This window comes from Typopeltis vanoorti, chromosome 10 (genome assembly GCF_054136105.1).
Source record: "Typopeltis vanoorti isolate ZY-2024b chromosome 10, IOZ_Tvanoo_1.0, whole genome shotgun sequence".
Lineage (NCBI taxonomy): Eukaryota > Metazoa > Arthropoda > Arachnida > Uropygi > Thelyphonidae > Typopeltis > Typopeltis vanoorti.
In genome coordinates, this window is record NC_143558.1 from 55,196,787 (window position 1) to 55,218,564 (window position 21,778).

At 36.7% G+C, this 21,778-nt stretch overlaps 1 protein-coding gene across 1 annotated transcript in view; it reads right to left on the reverse strand.

The window, feature by feature from the left end:
- The window catches only part of LOC150102425 (26S proteasome regulatory subunit 10B-like), a 105,092-nt gene extending 84,695 nt beyond the window's left edge, over positions 1 to 20,397 (reverse strand). The window contains exons 1-3 of the mRNA XM_090399587.1: positions 20,269 to 20,397; positions 5,341 to 5,420; positions 5,204 to 5,243 (exon numbers count right to left, since the gene is read on the reverse strand). Coding sequence (XP_090255713.1) covers positions 5,204 to 5,243; positions 5,341 to 5,420; positions 20,269 to 20,371 — 223 coding nt within the window. The 5' untranslated portion in view covers positions 20,372 to 20,397. The remainder of the gene's footprint in view (positions 1 to 5,203; positions 5,244 to 5,340; positions 5,421 to 20,268) is intronic.
- Positions 20,398 to 21,778: the final 1,381 nt, after the last annotated feature.

The window sequence follows — 21,778 nt, forward strand, 5'->3', positions numbered from 1 at the left end:
CTCTAAAAGTAAAGAAGCTCTAGCACGTCTATTTTTCCTGTCATACCTTTTATTATTGGTTGGTTCATTCAGTCTACTTTTGTTCATGCACTCTAGCTGCTGTTTTGCTCTTTCTATCGCACTATTCAACAACGCGATCTCACTCAATGTATCTATCTCATCTTTTTTGTTCTCTGAGAAACCATTTATACTATCATTCACACTTTCTAGATTCACACTCTCACAATTTTCATGTACAACTTTGCCGTTTCTTGTCATATCCCTATTTCCTTCATTTTGAAGGTTGACAAAAATATCACACTCACGATCCGAAATACGCTTCAATTCCGCATTCTCCCTACATTTTCTACACACATTCAATCCTTTATCATCATCTGACCACACTCCGACCGCACTCCGCAAAGCGTACATTTCACAGCTAGTACACTGACTCATTTCTTTTATGCTACCGTTCTTTGATAACGATGGCGAACCTTCATTACTGGCCGCCATTTTCCTACGCACAGGTGCCATATTTATCCGTAACGTGTTTTGTCAAATTAAACGTTATAACACACCAAAAATAGACGCACTAAAATACGCAAGGCAAATAAAACAAACTAAATAATATTAAGTAATTTGTATCGATAACTGAAAATGATACTTATCTTATCTGGAGCTTGCACGAACACTACTCATTACGAATTCATCTAGCGGCGACTTCCGACATAGATTATGTTATAAAACACTTTAGTACACTAACCACGTTAATAAAGCTCTAATAATATACCAAAATTAAACACTTAAGTCCATTAAATTGAATCCAAAACACCAATTTTTGCAACCCACAAATCCTCAACCTGTTCTCATACGGTTCATTCCACAGACCTGCTATCATCTTGGTCACTCGCCTCTGGATCCTCTCCACATCCTACCCATCAAGAAGAAACCTAGGTGACCAAATCTGAGCACAGAAGTCTAGAATTTGAATGTCTCAATCATATCTCCCCTCCTCCGCCTATCAACCAATTTTTGCAACCCACAAATCCTCAACCTGTTCTCATACGGTTCATTCCACAGACCTGCTATCATCTTGGTCACTCGCCTCTGGATCCTCTCCACATCCTCCCCATCAAGAAGAAACCTAGGTGACCAAATCTGAGCACAGAAGTCTAGATGGGGTCTTATCAAGGCTCGATAGAGAGGAACAATAACCTGCTTGTCTCTGCTTGTCAACGTATTCTTCAGCAACCAAGTGATTTGATGAGCTGTTTTGGTCACTTTTGCAATGTGTCCCCTAAATTTCAATTCCCTATCCACCAACACTCCTAAATCTCGTGCCTCATCAATTTCCTGGAGCAGGGTTCCACCAATGCAGTAAACTGCCTCCAATCTTTTCACCCCAAAATGCATAACCTTACATTTTGCCACATTAAACTGACATCCATTCTCCTTAGCCCAGACCTCCAATCTATCCAAATCATCCTGCAAAATTTTGACGTCATCTGCATTCACTATTGCCCTACCCAACTTTGCATCATCCGCAAACAAATGAACTGTTCCTCTCAGATCATTTCCTATATCATTTATGAACAAATTAAACAGCATTGGTCCAAGAACAGATCCTTGTGGCACACCACTAGTCACAGGCCGTCTTGTGGACTCTACTCCCGAGTAAACCACTCTCTGATATCTCTCCGTCAACCACCCTCCTATCCATCTCACCAACCCTATGTCCATTCCCATATGCTGCAATTTATGTTAAAGAATTATTAATTTGTGTGAATTATCTGAAGAAAATTGTGTTTTATGAGAAGTCATGAGTGAATAGTAATTAAGTGAATCTGAATATTTGTATGTTGAAGAATGCTTAAAGTTACCAGTTGTTAGTATAGAAATTAATTAATGGAATTTAGTAGTGATCTGGATGTTAAAGAATTATTAACTTGTGTGTGAATTACTTGAGGAAAATTATGTTCAGAGATCATACCTGATGAAGTTTAGCTATTTAATTGATTTAGATTAGAATGTGTGTCTATTTAGAGTGATGATTGTTCATGTATGTAAACTGTAATTTTAGAAGCTAATAAACTTTGCTTGAAATTAACTAAATATGAGTGTGTATAGAATTTGATGCACCGCTTGTGAAACTTGTTACGGATCTGGGCAGGAATTTAATTGAGTAAGGTTAAGGCTACGATTGCAACCCTAGGTCACATGAGTATATCTTCTAACTTACTTCTTGATTGAGTTATCTTTAATCTAATAATTCCAAGTGGCGCAGTCTAAAAATACAAATTTCTTGGGATTTTAAGAGAGGTAACGTTTGAGGACTCTGTCACGTTGAATTTTGGCTCTACCCTGAGGCTATTTCTTTGTGTGATAGAGATACCACGTGACCCACACAGAAGAGACATCACTTTTAATGGGTTAATATAGAGATATAAGAATTTATAAGACATGGGGCACTACAATGGAAAATATAGGTTAAGTAAGACAAAGAAGATTAGAGATAAGAATTTGTATGTGAGAGGCTAGTTTAACACTTGAAAAAAGGAGATTAAGATATTCAAGTAAATTCTAAAAGGGGGATTAATTTAGTATAGAGGCTAGCTTAAAACAAATGACGATCGCTCAAGGTCAACTCCCGAAGTGAGACGTCATCACGTTAGAGTTCGCATGCAAGGGACCGTAGCATGTTTTGGGCAGAAAAAATACGACTTTAATTGGTGAATGAGATCGACTCCAGTAGAGGGGAAGAAAAGAAATTGAAGAAGGTGCCGATAGGAGGCCATGCAGATAAAAGGGTAGGACCCCCCCCCACATGGGCTTTTTTTCCCCTGAGAGTTTCTTCACGAATTTTTCGTATAGGTAACACGGGTTTTCCTGAGCAACGGCATAGGAGTTATCTCCGTCCGACGCAACAAGGAAACAAAGTGTGTGGGAATTCGATCCCGTATTCCTATTGCAAGAGACGAGGAATGCCATATAGTTATAAGGAAAGATTTGTCTATGTATCTCACCATCCAGTACTCTTATCGAGGGAAAGAAAATCTACACAGAAGTCCGTGCCCATGTGATGAGTTCCATAGTGATAAAATAGAAGATCCTGTGTGTGTGTCCTTAATTCAAGCACGAAAGGTATAGATCGTGAAAACCAGAGTTCGTCCTAGAAAGGTACTGTAAAATCTTGTATCAACTGAAATCGCATATAGTTGCAATCATTGTTAATTACTGGACAGTCAAAGATATACTAGGACTTTAGTACAAATCAGAGTAGAATGAGAGTAAACTAGTTTATATTATTTGATAAGCATTCATGTGCTAGATTTATATATGCACATAGTATCTCATATGAGAGTGTCTTAAAGGTCAAATGTATGTATGGGTATAGCGAAAGGATAGTTTAACCTATATTGTTTTGTTTTGTAAGTTAGATAAGGTTAACTGAAAATAAGCATTAATGTCCATGGTATTACAGCAATATAGAGCATTCTGACTAGTATAAGGTTAAGTAAAGTGTTAATTTGTTCCATGATTATATGTGTATATTTATATGTGTAAAGTCTGTTATGACAGCATGATCGCGAATTCCCATATAGGATTTTGCCCTAATACTTGTATTTTGCTTGTGTAACTTTGTATTTTTATTCTTAGTATTGAATTGTGTTTTATATAATAGAAATTGATAATACAGTTGTCTGAAATTGCTACCTAATGCACCACTTGGAAAACGTACGAACCTAATCACGCGGGAAATTAATGTGTTAAGTTACGAGATAGAGGGTCACGACTGCTTAATAGTTTCATGCTCAGACATATTTTTGTATTTTGCTCCTTGTTTTCGAATTATATATCTTAAACTAAATGTCCTGAAAGGCGCAGTATAATATAAATATTAGGGACACTAAGAGGAGAAAAAGCTTAAATATTAGAATTTTGTAATATCTCATGCATAGATAAGTTTTGATTAAAGAAAATATAGAAATTCACTTGAAAGGAGAAAAGGAAAGTTTAATAATCGTAAATAGGGCCACAACAGACTTATTGTAGAATATGTACAGGGTGTTCGGGATAAATTTGACATATTTATAATTAATTATATTTTTCCGTAAGTTACATGTATTAACACACACTTCTCTTCATTTAAAAGTTTGGACCCTTCTTCATTCATATACAAGATGTCAGAAAGGATGGATAGCTGGAACCCACCTGAATCATGGAAGAGAATAACTTGTATCATGATGATTCGTGCCCGCCATCAAAATAAGGATATTACGACTGCTGCCCAATGCTCCCTGAATACAGTAAAAACAATCAGGCATGAACTAGAGACTTGCAATGGTGACTACGAGGATGTAGCAAGAAGAAAGATCCCTAGCAGACGATCTGATTGCGTTCGTACAGCAGAATTCCTCGCAAATCTGCAGGAACAGGTGTTGAAGAACCCTGGCATTGGAATTCGGGCTTTGTTCGTGGAGTTGCTAACTGTAGTCAAGCCCTGGATAACAAGGGTAGCCAATGGTAGGCCGTATGTATGGCAGCAGGATTCGGCCCCTTGCCACACCTCTGGGAAAAGTCAAAAATGGTTGTCTGAAAATTTCTACGACTTCACCAGTCCAAATGTTTGGCCTCCAAACTCCCCAGACCCTAACCCCATGGATTATTTTGTATGGGGCGCAGTTGAAAAAGACACCAATCGCACTTCCAGTAATACAAAAGCCCAGTTAATGGATAAAATTAAAACAGTTTTTGCGGCCCTTCCCAGGGAGACTGTAGCATCAGCTTGTTCGAGGTTCCGAAGCAGAATTGAAGCTGTGATCGATGCTAATGGTGGTTATTTTGAGTAAATCTTGTTGATAGTATTGTAATTAACTCTGCCTGTAATGTTTTTTTGTCAATTCATTAAATTTAATAGATACAAAGATTTTCTTTTTCCTTACGAAACTGTCAAATTTATCCCGAACACCCTGTATATTAATAAGAAATTAAGAAAGTAGGACACAACAGTCTGTCAGTCTTGGTCAGAGAAAAATACCATTCAAACAGGTATTATTGTAGCCAAATGCTTTGCAAGTTAACTGTAAACACTTAATCACTGGCTTATCAGAATAAAACTTTTATTTTCAAATGAATCCATTTTTATTTCTAAAGTGGTAATAATCATCTTTATATAAATAAAACTAATTTTAAATATATAATTTATAAGAATAAAATTGCTTACACTTTTCTTCAGTTAGTTGCTTCAAAACTTCCCCAACAATCTATTTTAAAAAAATCAGAAATGTATAATTCAGAACAAAAATAATTTTAAATGTATTATTAAAGCAAAAGGGTAAAATAATGTAATAATATATTTACCTGTCCAACACTTTGCAATGCTTTGAGATCATTTTCAGATTTTTCATACTGCTTATTTAATTCCTTCAGCTGTTCTCGCACTAAAAATCATAAAAAATAATTATAAAACTTCCATTCAGATCTCACAATTATGAAATAAAAATGAAATAGTTACACACAAACATATGAAAGCACACTGAGATACAGAGGAATTATTGCACAGGATAATGGGTGATGTAAGAATGAGAAATCATCCTTGGAAACTGTACAAAGATCATGTAAATAAGAAAATAAAAAAATTTTTTTGCACTGCTGAAGTGGATGGTAAGTGCTCTAACATCAAATGTATTCACGGCATGGTATAATAGTTATTGTGGTCTATGAGTGTTCAACCTCCCGCAGCGAGTCTTAAAACTCCACAGAGAACTGGAAGTAATACCAATGTTCACTCCAGGGTACATAAAGTTGGTAGGTAAAATATTGAGAAATAGCATATATGCATTTGATTCAATACAATAATAGACCAACAGCATAACCGAAGTGACAAATGCAAATAATGAGTTACACACTGATATACCAAAAAAGGTTGACTATCCAGTTAATTCATGTTTAGTCATTTCATGCTGGTTTCAGTTTGCAGAAGTGATTCTGTTTGTGTGTATGTGAGAGAGAGAGAGCATATTGCAGTAAATTATTAATATGTAGAATTAACAGGGCTGGTCCGAGAGTATCTGATGCCCCTAGGCAAAAAAAAATTAGGTGCCCCTATACATTGTCTTAATATATACATTGTAGCAAAATCTGGTGCCCCTAGGCGATTGCCTAGGTTTGCCTAATGATAAAATCGGCCCTGAGAATTAACAAAATCAATGAACCTACAGTTCCAGGTGACTACTAAGCAAGTTGCTGCTAGTTGAAAGAAAATACAATGCTAGAGTATTTTCTTAGCATAGTTTGGACCCTCTGATTACAGTGGAGCAACATCTGAATGATATGGCCTACTTGAACAATGTTAAAAGTAAACCAGTGATTTCAACAGGCCTGGCCAAGTTTGGGTGGAAATGTGGGAACTAGCCTGAATGTGTGTGAGAGAGAGAGAGAGAATAGATTGCAGTAAATTATTAATATGTAGAATTAACAAAACTGAATATCACATTTTACTTTTTAATTAAAACATCTGATAAACATTGTTAATTTAAAAATTCACTTAATAGTAAATTATGTTAATAAATTATAATTATTAACAATAATTCTAAGGTACAATTATTTTTGAGATTACTTCTCATGGTAATTATATATATATATATATGTGTGTGTGTGTGTGTGTGTGTGTGTGTGTTTTTTGAGATTACCTCTTATGGCTATATAAAAAAAAAAAAAATTTCAGCCTATTTTTCTACCCACTGGGTGAAGGCCTCTGCGATTGTGGGCGGTTTTTGGGTCTACTGCTCCCATGGCGACCCAGTCCATATTGAGAGAGGACATAACAAACATCCATGCGGGATTCAAATATATGGGATTCAAACCCACAGCCTCTTGGCTGGAGAGCGGTTATGCTAACCACTCGGCCAACCAGGCCGTACATATATATACACACACACACACATGTATGTATGTATGTATGTATGTATATATATATATATATGTATGTATATATATATATATATATATTTCATATATTAGGATTTTCACTGCTACTGTATATGTTTTAAGGAAATAGAAAATAACCAATTTCTTTTCAAAGGCACTACTAGTTTCGTCTTTCTAGAAGACTTCATTAGGTCCATAATACATAGAAGAAAAAAGATACATAAAAAACATTACATGAACACATCACCAAAGTTCTAAATTATTAATGGATTGCTCACAATAGAATGAATTTGCAGACCAGCTGGCCTGGTCAAAAATTGAATTCAGATAATTGGATTAGAGCTCTCATAGTTTCCATTTATAAAAATAAGAATAAAGCTGAATGTGAGAATTAGAGAGAAATTTCTCTACTAAGTTTTACGGATAAGATTTATCCAAGCTTATTTGACAAAAGTTTAAGAAAAATTGTGGAAGAGAAACTTGTAGAACAAGAAGCTGAGTTCAAGCCAAATAGAGGTTATTGGTTCAGATTTTCATTTTACAACAAATAGTTGAGAAATCATGGGAACATGATAAGAATCTGAACTTTATCTGAGTTTTATAATCTGAATTTTATAAATCTAGAAAATGCATATGACAAGGTGCCTAGAGAAAAGCTTTTTAACACTACAATTATATGGAGTAAATGGAACATTATACAAAGAAATATATAGACAATATTTAAGTTGTAAGTCAGAAGTTAGAATTAAAGGAAATACAGGAAGTTGGTTTGATGCAAAATCAAAGGTGTAAGACAAGAGTTTAAATTATCTCCACTTTTATTTGTCATCTATATGGATCAATTATGAAAGAAAGAGGCACTAAACATGACATTAAATTGAAAGATATCAAATATAGCTCTTTGTTTTATGCAAACAAGGTACTCCTAAACAAATCTAGTGCAAGTCTCTGGGATTCACTAGCTAAATTGTATAACAGCTATAACAACTTTGGCATGAAAATCAACAATAAAAAGACCAAAATTATGAAAATAGACAGGAGCATGGAAAACTTCAGCTGTCTCAATGGAGACCCTATAGTACAATTAAAATATTTCAGCTATTTAGGCACAGTTTTTAGTGAAGATGGCAAATTAAATTTGGAAAAGAATAAGCAAAGCTAAGAGAGAAATTAGCTAACACACCAAATTAGTAATATACATGATACTGTTTAAACTATGGACAAGAGTTGGGTTAGAGGTGAAACACTTGATCAAAGACCAGATATCACAGATGAGAGTTCTGAGAAAAATCAGAACAGATGGCATCAATGACAGAATCACATTAAAAGACATTAGAAAGGAATTTGACATTGTTAGCATATAAGACTGTGTGAGTAGAGCTAAATTGTGTCCTAATCTAAGGTGATATGGCCACTTTTTTTATTATTATTATTATTTTTGTGGCCCCCCCACATGAAAGGTTCATTTGTAAACCAATGGTACATTTGTAGCTTGGGAAGGCTAAAGATTTTTTTTTTTTCTATTTTTATTGATTTTATATATTTTTTGCATTTTTACTTATTTTTTTCTGTAACATCCAGAAACCCTGCTCTAGAAATCCAAATGACACTTTTTCAACCCACTTCACTACCTCCAATAAGCAGGGACAGTGGTCTTGCAACTGGCAATGAAATTCATCTCCCACCTAAAGACAATCATAAACATCCATGCCTATAGCAAGATTCGAACCTGCAGCTTGTTGGTTGAAGACTGGATATGCTAACCACTCAGTCAACCAGGTAATCATGTGGTTGGTGACGGGTGAGTGAAATGTTAGCAAAACAGGTGTTTGATGCTAAAATAGCAGGAAAGAGATCCAGAGAAAGACCAGGGTCTAGGTTGAATTGATTCAGTCAGAAGTGTCTTAGATGAACAAAATGTTAGATATGACAAATCTGGAGTGCTGACAAGTAATAGACTAATTTGAAGGAAAACTGTTGTTAGGAGATCAATAATGTAAACTTAATCATGTGCTGTCACAGCAGCCTGAACACAAATTGAAGGTACATATCAGGAAATTGATGAAGTACAAGGTTATGCATTTTGGACTGAGGACATTGGAGAATAATATCATATTAATGGGAATTTGCTTAATATAGTTATTGAGTCAAGTGACCAGGAGGGATTGTGGAGAGAATTGAAGTTAAGGATCCATGCTGCTAAGATAGTTAAAGCATCACATCAAGTAAGAGAATGGAGAGATAGCCGAAGAGATCCAGTAGGAGAGGAGCAAGATTGATAAATGTCCTATGGAACCATACATATGGGCAGATTAAGGGAAGATGGTCCTCAAAGTTTGAAGAATAGATAGAAGAGAGATATGTACATATACAAGTTAGTAAGAGGCTCATAACAGTATAAACATTTTGTAGCTTATGGCAAGCAAGGAACAGCAGGGCTGTTATCTCCTAGTGTGCTTTTTAACACTGTTCCTGAGCTCAGTCACCACTTGTATCCTAGATACTGGATCCAACTTTCTTTTTATGCAGCTCTTGCTTCAGTCTTAGTTAGCTATTTAACTCCATGTGATTTATTCTCCTAACTCTGGGGATGAAGTCAGTTTCCTCCAGCAATCTATTGATCATCTCTTATACATAGCTGATTCTTCTATCATGCCATTCTTCATACCAAGAAACTGTTTCAAGCTGCCTTCTCAAGTTTATCATATACCCTTACAGCTCCACATATATCCCTTTTTAATCAAATAATTTGTCACCCCCAAATTAAACTATGTGACTCTCTCTCTTTCTGTCATATTAGTCTTGTTTCCTCACTTTAGTGAATGTGTCGAAGTTCTTATGCAGCCATTCTGTCATACCTAGTTTCCCTATCTATATTCACTCTCACTGATAATTTCTCCTAGCACTAAATCCACCCTTTTCTGAGATCAAACATCCATGGATACTATTTCTCCTGCTTCCTGCACATTGAATCATTTGCTACAGCTCACTCATGTCATACCATGGCAACAGGCTTAAAATCTTGACTACTCTTTTTTTTTAAACATCTTTCAACAACACTTTGAAATGTTCTCTCATACACTTATCACCTTTCAAGTCATTCATTCCACTAAATGCAATCATACCTTCTTTTCGTTTTATCTGCTTGCATCTAGCCTCAGTATAATCAAATCTCTAGTCCCAGGAAACATTCTTTCATTTTTATTGTTTATTCATCTAGAAAACACACATCCCTAATCATGAAACATCACCATATTTTTGTTAATCATCTTCTGTTTTATTTATTTTTGCAATTGCGCAATATATCCTCTTTGGCTTGTTTCCACAAAAGAGAATTTGGTAAGTCAAGTACTGCATCCTTAACAGCATACCTTCCCTAGTTGAAGGAAATGCCAACCTGACCTCAAGATGTCTAACATGCAGCAAAACCAGCTGACCTGCTTAAATGAGGCATGAAGTTGTCATTGCCACATTTGGTCTCTGGAGCAAGGCTTCCATTTCTGTCCCTCTTTCTTCTTACATGCAGTGTGGGTGAAGATCTGTTTATGCTCTCCATCCATAATTATTTAACTGGGAGACCCTATACCTCCTCCATTCAATGGTACAGCATTAAAGCAGTTTCTATAGGCTGGCTGCCAGATAGTACACAAAAACAAACCTGTTGCAACACTTCAGGAGGCTTTCCAATCAACTGGTGAATAATTCTGTTGATGCTTGCCTTGCCAAGCTGCATGTGGGAGGTAGTCTGAATATAACAGCTTGCAAGGCTACATCTGGAGTCAGGTCCCTCCCTTATGTGGGAATGGTAAAGATGAGTCCATCCCCACAGCATGCTCCTGCTCTATAAATTTTCCCATTATTACTCACAATCATGGTATACAACATAAATAATTCTAGAATCATTGCAGTTTTAAAAAATCTCAAAAAATACAAAAAAAATACACATACATACTCCAAAAATCCAACAAAACATCAAAATGTTTTGATGTTTTATTATAATTCCGTATAATAAAAAAAATACTTCCAGAATGACTCTGCCAACATCTGAGGACACCCCTACTTACAGACATCCAAACCCAATTTGTTATTCATCACTGAATCACAACTGGAATCCTATGCAACAGCATTCACCTCAACTTCCCTCATTACATCTTCCATTATACCTTTTTGTAAAAATAGTGGGACACGTGCATTTGTCAGGTCTGATATCACATGCCAAAATTTACCAGACCTTAAATCTTTATACGAATTGCTCTGCTAGAAGATTTTCATGCCTCAATTTGTTGCCTTTATTTGCTGCCTCTACTATTCTCTCAACTCCTATGACTTCACTGACTTATTTGACTATTTACCTCTGAAAGATGATCACATATAGTCTAATTATTCTACCTGTGAGAATCTTCCTTAGCAATTGCTATGCTCACAATACAGACTTAACAGTCCGTCTGTGAAGTTGGAATACCTTCCCTTTGTGCCAGCTTCTTCTCCTGTTATTCACTGTGGGTCATGGCAGATGATTTCCTTTCATCAGATTTTTCAATCAATGCTGGTGTACCCCAGGGCTCTGTGCTTTCACCTATACTCTTCCTACTATATACAGAATCTCTCTGATCTCTCTCTCTCTCTCTCTCTCTCTCTCGCTCTCTGACATCCAATCCTATTCATAGCTTTGCTGATGATTACTCAGCACTTCTCTTTTTCATTTTCAAAGTGTTCTAGTGCTCAGGTAATTCATACTTCAAGATTTTCTTTAACCAATGCTTTAAACAGTGACATTCTTGGCATCCTCAAGTGGGGTCAAGGATAACCTGGTAAATTTTAATGTCACCAATGCACAATCCTGTCTCAATTCCCCAAAGAAAGACCATGCCTCACTCTCCCTCACACCAATCAGGATCAATTTTTCTCTTCTTGTGTTGACTTTCACATTTAGCCAATCCTGACACAAGCACATCAGGTCCATAACTTCTTCAGTCTTCAAAAAGCTTGGTACTCTTTCATTTCAAACAATACTTCTCTCCTGTTCAACTACTGATAGTTTATAAAACTCAAATCCATCCAACCTCAGAATACTATTCCCACATTTGGGGTAATGCACCAAGACCTTCCTCAAAATTCTGGACTGCATTTGGAAGAGACAAATTCATTTAATTGATGATCCCTCCCTCATTGACTCTCTCCAGTCTCTTTTCCATAGATGCTCTGTTGTTGCCCAGCTCTGCTGAATTGGCAGCTACTATTCTTCCACTTTCCTCTAATCACATATGAACAGGAGCAACTGCTGGCCAATACCCATATACATTTCAGCTCCAAATTCACCAAACTAGCTTCTTGTCCTCCTTCATCTTATGCCTTCATTTGCTACACACACATCAGCTCTTTGGAAGAGTCTTTCCTATACTGTTTACCCTCGATGATTACAACTCTCAGGTCTTCAAAGAAACATCAACAAATTCTTTCTTTCTTTCATAGGTCTTGGGACATCTCATGTGTAGAGCTGATATAAAAAAGATAGCTACGCAACAGTTGGCATTTAATCTGAGGCAGACAGGACTGGAGTAGCAGAACAGCAAACTAGATTACTGACTGTACATGAGAAAGCAGTATCTCAGAAGGGGAAAGTCACTAGTGGTGAGCAACCAATAAATTTCAGGACTAAGATAGGAGAATTTGAATAAATTGACTGTATGGATTCATGAGTGATCCTACCACGTCACTGATGCAAATAAAATGTAATTACGAAATATGAAAGACAGCTATCTACACCATTTTAAGGAATGATTATAAACTAATCACACCACTGAACTCACATCAGACAACAAAAATGTTTCTGAAGTATTTATAAACAACATGAATTTAAGCCCATAGCCTGTAGGTTGGGGAGCAGTGTATCTATTCATGCAAATCAGTTACAAACCATCTACAGGTATCCCTTGCTTAACGCGGTCTTGCTTAACGTGGGATTTGATTAAAGCGGCAAAATTAATTGCAGCAATCCCTTGATATACACGGCAAGAGTTTTGATTAACGTGCCTTTAACCCTGCAGAGCTCACAGCTGATCTGACAGAGATATGTAAAATGTTTAATATAAATATTCTTACACAATTCAGTGTATAGCTTGGAGGTCATGAGTAGCTGTGCATACATATGTTACAAGTCATATGCCACAGTGTTTTGCTGTCAGTTTGGTTTAACACGTTATGTAAAGGTTTGTGATATTTGACGATAAATGTATCTGAGAGATACCGCGACCTACGATGTCAGTATAGTATGGTTTAGTTGTTTTTTTTTTTATTCTTTGTTCAATAATTTCTAGATTGTAACTGAAAATAAATAAACCGTCATGTATTACTGAAATAGAGAGCCAAAGGCTTATTTATCATACATGTCCTCTAGGCGATGTGCTTTACATTATGGAAAATACTAAAGAAAATGATCTGGAGCTTATTCCTCCTTTACTACGAGTTGCCCATAAGGCTGCTTATGCTTGCATCTGCCGAAACATTTAGTTTGTATATATTCGGCATGAAACTCTTGTAGTTTCTATATTCGGCTATGAAATAATGTTGGATTCAATATCCACTTAATTTGTACCATCATGTATTATATTTGCAGTGTTTTTTTCTTTATGTTTTATTGCTTGTTTGTCGAGGTCAGGAGAGTCATTTTGCTTGTTATCTTAGAATTTATGCTGATAAGAAAAAAACTAAAGCTGTTCAAACGACTCTTGATAACTTCTTTTGGTAAAAAAATTGCAGTACATAATGTAGGTACAAGTATTTATTAAGAATTTACTCTGCATTCATTTTTTATCTTTCCTAAAAGAGTACCATATAAAAACGACTTATTAATACAGTAATCGATCATGGACAAATTGTAATTTTTACCATTGATTATTAGATTTGATTAATGCGATTTCGATATACGCAGTAACATCGAGGGATTAATTAACCACATTAATCGAGGGATACCTGTACCAGGAATAGTGCATAGCCACAAAAGCTACAGCTCAAATTAGATTTCTATATATACCGTATATGTCGGCGTATAAGACGAAGCCTAAATTTTAGGCTTTTAAACTTATGTCAGTTGTATAAGACGATCCCCCCCCCCAAATTTCTTCTTTCTTGTATTAATGCAACATTAGGTATTGTTGTTATATTCGTTATTTTTATATCTATGCATATCCGTTATTTTTTTGCATAGCATAGATTTAGTATTTACACGAATTATCCTAATTAAAAGTGATTAGTCCCAATTTTAATTATTAATTTTTGCATTTTTTAAATTTTAAGATTATTAAAATTGTTATCGTTTAAAATCATGGAACCAGCAACAACAAAACGAAGAAAGTATGAAGCTCAATTTAAAATAATGGTAACTGAAATGGCAAAGTAAACTAATAACTGTGCTGCTGCAAGAAAGTTTGACATAACCGAGAAGGTGGTAAGAGAATGGAGGAAGAAGATATTTTCAAAAAATTGCCAAAGAAAAAATGTAGGATGAGAACAGGTATCACCCGATGGCTGCAACTGGAAAATCAATACAAGAAATATTTTCAAAAAATTGCCAAAGAAAAAATGTAGGATGAGAACAGGGATCACCCGATGGCCACAACTGGAAAATCAATACAAGAAATATGATTAGAGCATATGCACTAAAATGGTCAAGATTGAATCCAGATGAAAGTATAGAATTTCAAGCTACTTCAGGATGGTGTAATCGTTTTATGAACAGACAAAATCTGGTAATATGACAAAAAACAAAAATTGCTCAAAACCTACCAACCGATTTTGGCCATAAACTTTCCATAAATTTATTATTCAGTTGAGACAAGAACATAAATTTATATTGTGAAATATTGGAAATATGGATGAAACTCCTATGAGCCTTAATATGATAAGCAATAAAACAGTGGAGTCTAAAGGTGTGCTAGTTCGAAGTACAGGTCATGAAAAAACCAAGGTTTATGGTTGTGTTGTCATATTTGGCTGATGGAACCAAGTTAAAACCCATGACCATCTTCAAACTTAAAACTAAACCTAAGATAAAATTTCCTTCAAGGTGTTTTTGTACATTTTCACGAAAAAGGATGGATGGACAAAAATCGTGTGAAATTATGGATAAATAATGTGTGGAACACGCGACTAGGCAGTATAATGAAGAAACGCAGCTTATTAGTATGGGATATCTTTCGTAGTTATTTAACTGAGAATACTAAAAGTTTTCTAGAAAAAAATAACACAAAAATTGCTGTTATACCAGGTGGTTTAACTTCTATATTGCAATCACTAGACGTCTGCTTGAACAAACCATTTAAAGATCACATGCGAGAAGAGTGGAAGAAATGGATGTTGACTGGTGAAAAATCGTTTACAAATGGTGGATCTATGCGTGCTGCATCACTTGATATATTGTGCAATTTTGTGATCAAAGCATGGAATAAAGTAAAAGAAGAGACTGTAATAAAATCATTTAAAAATGTGGTATCTCTAATCTTATGGATGGTACGGAAAGTGATCTGTTGTGGGAAACAAGATTTATGGTTGTGTTGTTATGTCATGAAGGTGAGGATGAAACTGATGACGATGAAAACGAAATCAATTCACTGGATTCGAACTAGGATCCATATGACGATCATTTAAACAATGAATCTGAAGAACTATTTTCAACAGATGATGAAGAAAATTAACATGAAAATTGAGGTTAATAATTATTGTACTCAGGGGCACACTTTAGTGAGTACGGGCGTGGCAAACCCGAGGTACCTGATGCTGGACCATGCCTTACTTAATGCAATATACATCTGTTAAATTATCTGTAGATAGACTGGTCCCTCCTCTTCCTCCCTTGCTTCTTTCTTTCTTCTAGCTCCTTCCCTCAAATGCTATTAGAGTATTCGAAGGAAATCTTTCCCATTTTGCTGTGTCATTTCGTCTTGTGCTAACAAGACATTATCAAACACTGTAACATGATCAGGCCATCAAAAAATGTTCATATTGCATCGTCCGTCGCACAGGTTACCAAGGGACGTGTTCGGGTTTTAGGCAGAGGGACCCGTTCAAAAAATATGTTACAGTCTCCCTTAGACACCACTCCTCAGCACTCTGCTAGAGGAAACTCCATCAATGGACCTGCTACCCATTTGGGGAGGTGTTTAGGGGCAGCACAAAGAAATGGTTCTGCAAAAGGACGGAAATGGCAACGACAACGGCACCAGACTATGGCTTTAGGCAACTGGAACATCTCTCTGGCAAGGAAGGAGTTGGAACTTGTCGAGTAAGCCAAGCACTACTGACTAGACTTAGTCGGGCTTTCTTCGACCAAGAGGAGAGGCTCTGGAACTGTCGACCGGGATAAGGAGTGGATACTCTGGTGTGAGCCCGACAATGTCTGCTCAGGCGGGTGTGGGGATACTCACAAGCCCCCAGCTGCCAGACTGCTGCTGAGTGGACCCCATTGGGGGGATGGGTATGTGTGTTAAGGCTTCAGATGAAAAACCATGATTTGGCTGTGGTGCAAGCCTATGCACCTAATCTGGAGTCAGAATACTCTGCCTTCCTAGAGAAAGTGGATGCTGCTTTTGACAGGGTGGCTTCAATCCACATGTTGGAACAGATGACCAGACATGGAGGGGTGTGGTTAGGAGGAACAGCACCCGTGACCTTAACGCGAATGGGTTGAAATTATTAGACTTCTGCTGTACTAACAGCTTGTCCATAATGAATACCTTCTTCCAGCACTGAGAAGTCCATAAGTATACATGATACAGGGAAATGCTAGAACAAAGGTCTCTGATTGACTTTTTAGTCTCAGCAGACCTATTTTCCTCAGTGTTGGACATTCATGTGAGAAGAGGGGCAGAACTGTCAACTAACCACCACCTTGTTGTGTGCACTCTACGGCTTCAGAAACCAGATTCTACCATCAATGCTGGTAGACCTAAGCAGCTATACTGCGTGAAATGGGAGGCATTGGAAAATGAGGCTGTAAGGAAGAATTTTGCAGATGACATTTCCTCCAGGTTCAAAGAGATTCCCAAGCATACTGCAGATGTTGAGGAGGAGTGGAAGCTGTTCAGAACAGCTGTCACTGCCTCTGCACTCTCATGCTGTGACAGAAAGCGGCTCGGCATGGCAACGGGCAGTAAGAAAAGGACACCTTGGTGGAACCAAGAAGTCCAAAAAACTGTCCGGGCAAAAAAGGAGTCCTACCTAACATGGCTTAGGGTCAGGTCACCTGAGATGCATTTGCAGTATGCTGAGGCAGTAAAGACAGCAAAGCAGAAGGCTTGGAAATCCTTTGGAGAAAGATTAGACTCATCCTATGCAAATGCAAACAAAGTATTATGGCAAATAATCCGCCGCCTTCGAGGGAGGAAAGCGTGTACAGCAAGGGCAATTAAAGCCTCTGATGGTGCACTTTTAACAACCAAGAAGGATATCCTCCACAGATGGAGGGAATACTATGAGAGTTCTTAACCCGGGTGGCCCAGCAGTTGTGGACATCCAAGAGGTGCAGATCAGGACAATGACTAGTCTCACAGCAGAAGAGGTCCATTTAGCAATAAAATCGCTAAAATCGGGCAAGGCTGCTGGCAATGAAAATTCGGCCCGAAATGCTAAAAGCCTTAAATTGAGACGGTGTTCTCTGGCTGAGTCCAGTGTATCAGGCTGCTTGGATATCTGGGTGAGCACCAAAGCAATGGCAGACAGGCATAATAATACCAGTCTTCAAGAAGGGATTGCAGTAACTATCGTGGCATCTCTCTGCTCAGCCAGCCTGGGAAAGTGTATGCTAGGTGCTTGGAAAGATGGTGCAGGGGCATAGTTGAGTCAAAATTCCAGGAAGAACAACGTGGCTTTCGTCCTGGTAGAAGCACAACTGACCAAATCTTCATTTTAAGGCAAGTCTTTGAGAAATCTTGGGAATATGCCAAGAATGTCTACACATGTTTTGTGGACTTGGAGAAGGCATATGACCGGGTTCCTCGGGATAAGCTTTGGCAAGTAGTACAGGAGTATGGAGTGGATGGCCAACTATTAGCTGCCATCAAGTCCCTGTATGAATGCCCAGTTTCGTGTCAGGATAAACAGCACAAAGTCTGAACCTTTCACAGTCTCCGTTGGCCTCCACCAAGGGTGTGTTCTGTCACCCCTCCTTTTCATAATATTTATGGACTGGATTGATAGGCACAGCCGAGGCAGTGAGTGTGTCAGAATTGGAAGGTATAGCATTGGACATGTTTTTTGCAGATGACCTAGTTCTGCTTAGCTCTTCCACAGATGACCTCCAGCGGACCCTGGATAGGTTTGTAGCTGTTTGTGCAGATACCAGAATGAAGATCAGTGTGGCCAAAACTGAAACAATTGTGGTCTCAAGACAACCATCCCAGTGCACTGTACATGTAAGTGGAGTCCCAATGAGGAAGGTGGAGAAGTTTAAATACCTTGGGTCCATATTCATGAATGATGGAAAATGGGAAGAAGAGCTAGATACTCAAATCGGCTTAGCAAGCTCAATATTGCGGGAGCTTGGCAGCTCGGTAGTATCTAAGCAGTAGTTAAACCAGAAAGCAAAGCTGGCTGTCTTCGATACAGTCTATGTCCCCATCCTCACCTATGGTCATGAGAGTTGGGTAATGACCGAAAGAATTCGGACACAAATCCAAGCGGCTGAAATGAGGTTCCTTCGAGGGGTGCGGGGCTGACAAGACTCGACAGAGTCAGAAGCTCTGCAATTCGAGATACCCTCAATACTCAACCGCTGCTTCTCTGTGTTGAGAGATCACAGTTATGTTTGTATGGGCACCTGGTCAGAATGCCACAAGAGAGGCTCCCTCAGCAGGCCCTCTTTGCCAAGCCAGAGGGTGGGAGGCCACGTGGAAGGATAATGACTCGCTGGATAGATTATATCCAAAACCTTGGGTGGACACGTTTGGGAATCCCACCAGAACACTTGAGCTTGGTGGCAGAGGATCGTGACCATTGGAAGTTCCTCTTGCAGCTGTTGCCTTCACAACCCAATTAGGAAAGGTGGGCCTTGAAGATTTATGCATGTATGATTATTATTTGTTTTTTAAGACATATCTATTGTAATATTTTAAATAAATTTATGTAATAAAAAAATTTATCTGATTTGTTTATAAACACTGCCTATTTTCTTATATAACAATGTATTGTAACTACCTAAATGTTCATCCAAGAAATTAAGCTTCCCTTTTTATACTCGCCATATAAGACGACCCATGATTTTGAGGGGTTTTCTGTAGTATTTGAGAGTCGTCTTATACGCCGATATATGCAAAATTTTTTTTTTTTTCGTTTTAATAAAAAAAAAAAAAAAAAAAAACTCTCATGGCACATTATCTCTTAAAGAATAATTATGTTTCAATATGTCATATAAACTTTTATGACAATTTACATTTTATCAAAAAATTATTTTTGCAAAAATAACCAATAAATATAAATATTAAACTATATTTTAGCTATGAAATATATAGTATACATCATACAAATCAGTGTGTACAGAAATTAGTATATATAGGAAATCACAACTTACTCATGTGCTGTGAATTCCCATTTCTGAAACTTACATATAAGTAATCCTCATCTTCATCACACCTTAGTTTTAGGTGCTTGTTGAACTAACCTTGTTATTGATAAAAATGATTCCTATTTGATGATATCTAGATGACAAGCCTATGTTCTCTTTAACATTCTTACAATAAATTCAGCAAAAATCAATAAAAAAAAAACAACAACTAAAGTTGACTATGCTAGTGTTACACTAGAAAAATGAGCCATAAGTTTTCAATAGTTTTTTTTTTTTTTTAAAGTCAGCCAATGAAATCATCTTAGTTCCAATAATTCCAAATTTTTCTTCTTAATAAAATATCAGATATCGAAAATAACTATCACAAACAGCTGCAGGGGGGAAGGAGAATTCAAATGTAATACGCAGAAGAGCGAGAGATGGTAGAAATCTAATAAACAGAATCGTTTTTACTAGAAAAAACTTCTTGCTAGGCATGACATAATAGCTCACACTGCAAATCAACTCTACATGAACCAACCATCTAACGTTTTATTCGTCTATAGCAGAAATTTTCAGACTTTGTTACCAAGGCATCCTTTTTATATATTATAAATGAGATGATCCTTTTTAAGAAACTTTCAATCTCTCATTATTTCTATACGCATACCTACTAAAATACCAGATTTCTTGACATGTGTACGTAAATACATATTAAAAAAATGCATGTAATGCTATGACACAGCAATAATTATTATTGAAGTTAATATCAAGCAACTAATATTATCCTAAATTCCATCAAATCAGAGAGAAACATAACTAACTTTCTTTCAATCGGCTTTCAATTTCTTTGTGTTCTAACAGCTTTTTTCTGTAATCTTGTAACGCTTTTTCCTTGGCTGGATCGGCAGGCACACCATTCGCCATGTTTGCTAATATTACTTATCCGAACTCTGGTGGCAGAGATATCAATTTCTGAATTTTTAATTTATTTTTATTTTTCGATGGAAATATGAGAAATATGTGAAATACAAGAAAAATTAAATATTTCTTAAATGAAAAAATTAAATTAAAAAATGTATTATTATTATTATTATTATTATTATTATTATTATTATTATTATTATTATTATTATTATTATTTTATTCACATAATTGATACACAGTCAAAACAAGATATCATATAAACAAAAATTTGACTGGTGATACAGAACAATTCAGATTCTACCCAAGAATCTAAGAATAATCCGTCAGGTAGCGTCGTAAAATATGGACTGTTCCAAGTAATGCTGTTTTTTTTAGGTCATATGGGGTCACTTCATTAATGTTTAATTGCTGTAAATAGTTGAATGGCTTCTTTGAAGTTGCACCAAGTGCACCGATAACTAATGGGATGACTTTGGTGTGTTTGAGCCGCAGCCGGCCAACTTCGATTGCCAAATCTCGATATTTAGTGATCTTTTCCAGTTCTTTGTTGTTATCACTGGGTACTGCGATATCAATAATCCAAACTTCTCGATGTTCGATAATTGTGATGTCAGGTCTATTGTGATCCAAATGCCGGTCAGTTGTATTCTAAAGTCCGAGAGAATTTTTGCTGTTTTTCGTTTTCCAATACAGTCTCTATTTTATGTTGCCACCAGTTATCAGAAGTAGGAAAGCCATAATTTTTTCATACATGCCAATGAACTATTTTGGCCACTTGATCATTTAATTTATAGTCAGTTTGAGCTATTTTGCTACAGGCACTGCTTAGACGTTCTACAGTCTCATCTTTCTGATCGCATAATCTGCATTTGCTGTTGCTATTGATGTTCAAAATTTTTGCTTTCATTGAGTTAGTTTGTAATGCCTGTTCTTGAGGCTAGAATAAATCCTTCTGTTTCTTTTTTAATGTATCCGTGTTGTAGCCATTGCCATGTCTTGTTTACTTCAATTTTGTCCTCAGTATCTCGAAGAAATTGGCCATGCAATGGTTTATTTTTCCAGCGCACATATCGGTTATTTTGTTGTTCCTTTTTGTAATCGGATTTGTTTCCTGTTGCTTTTAGAAGGCCTTCTTGTGTAATTTCTCGAAGCATTGACTCAGAACTATTGTCGATGTAATTTCTTAAACCAATTTGTTCTTCTTCCACAGTCTGTCTCATTGCAGCAGACCCTGTCCACCTATTCTTCTCGGTAGGTACAACAGGTCAACATCACTTCGTGGATGTAATGCATGATGCATAGTCATTAGTTTTCTAGTTTTGCGGTCCAGTGTAACCAGGTCTTCTTTTGTCCAATTTATTATACCAGCTGTGTATCAGATCACTGGATAGCCCAAGAATTCATTGC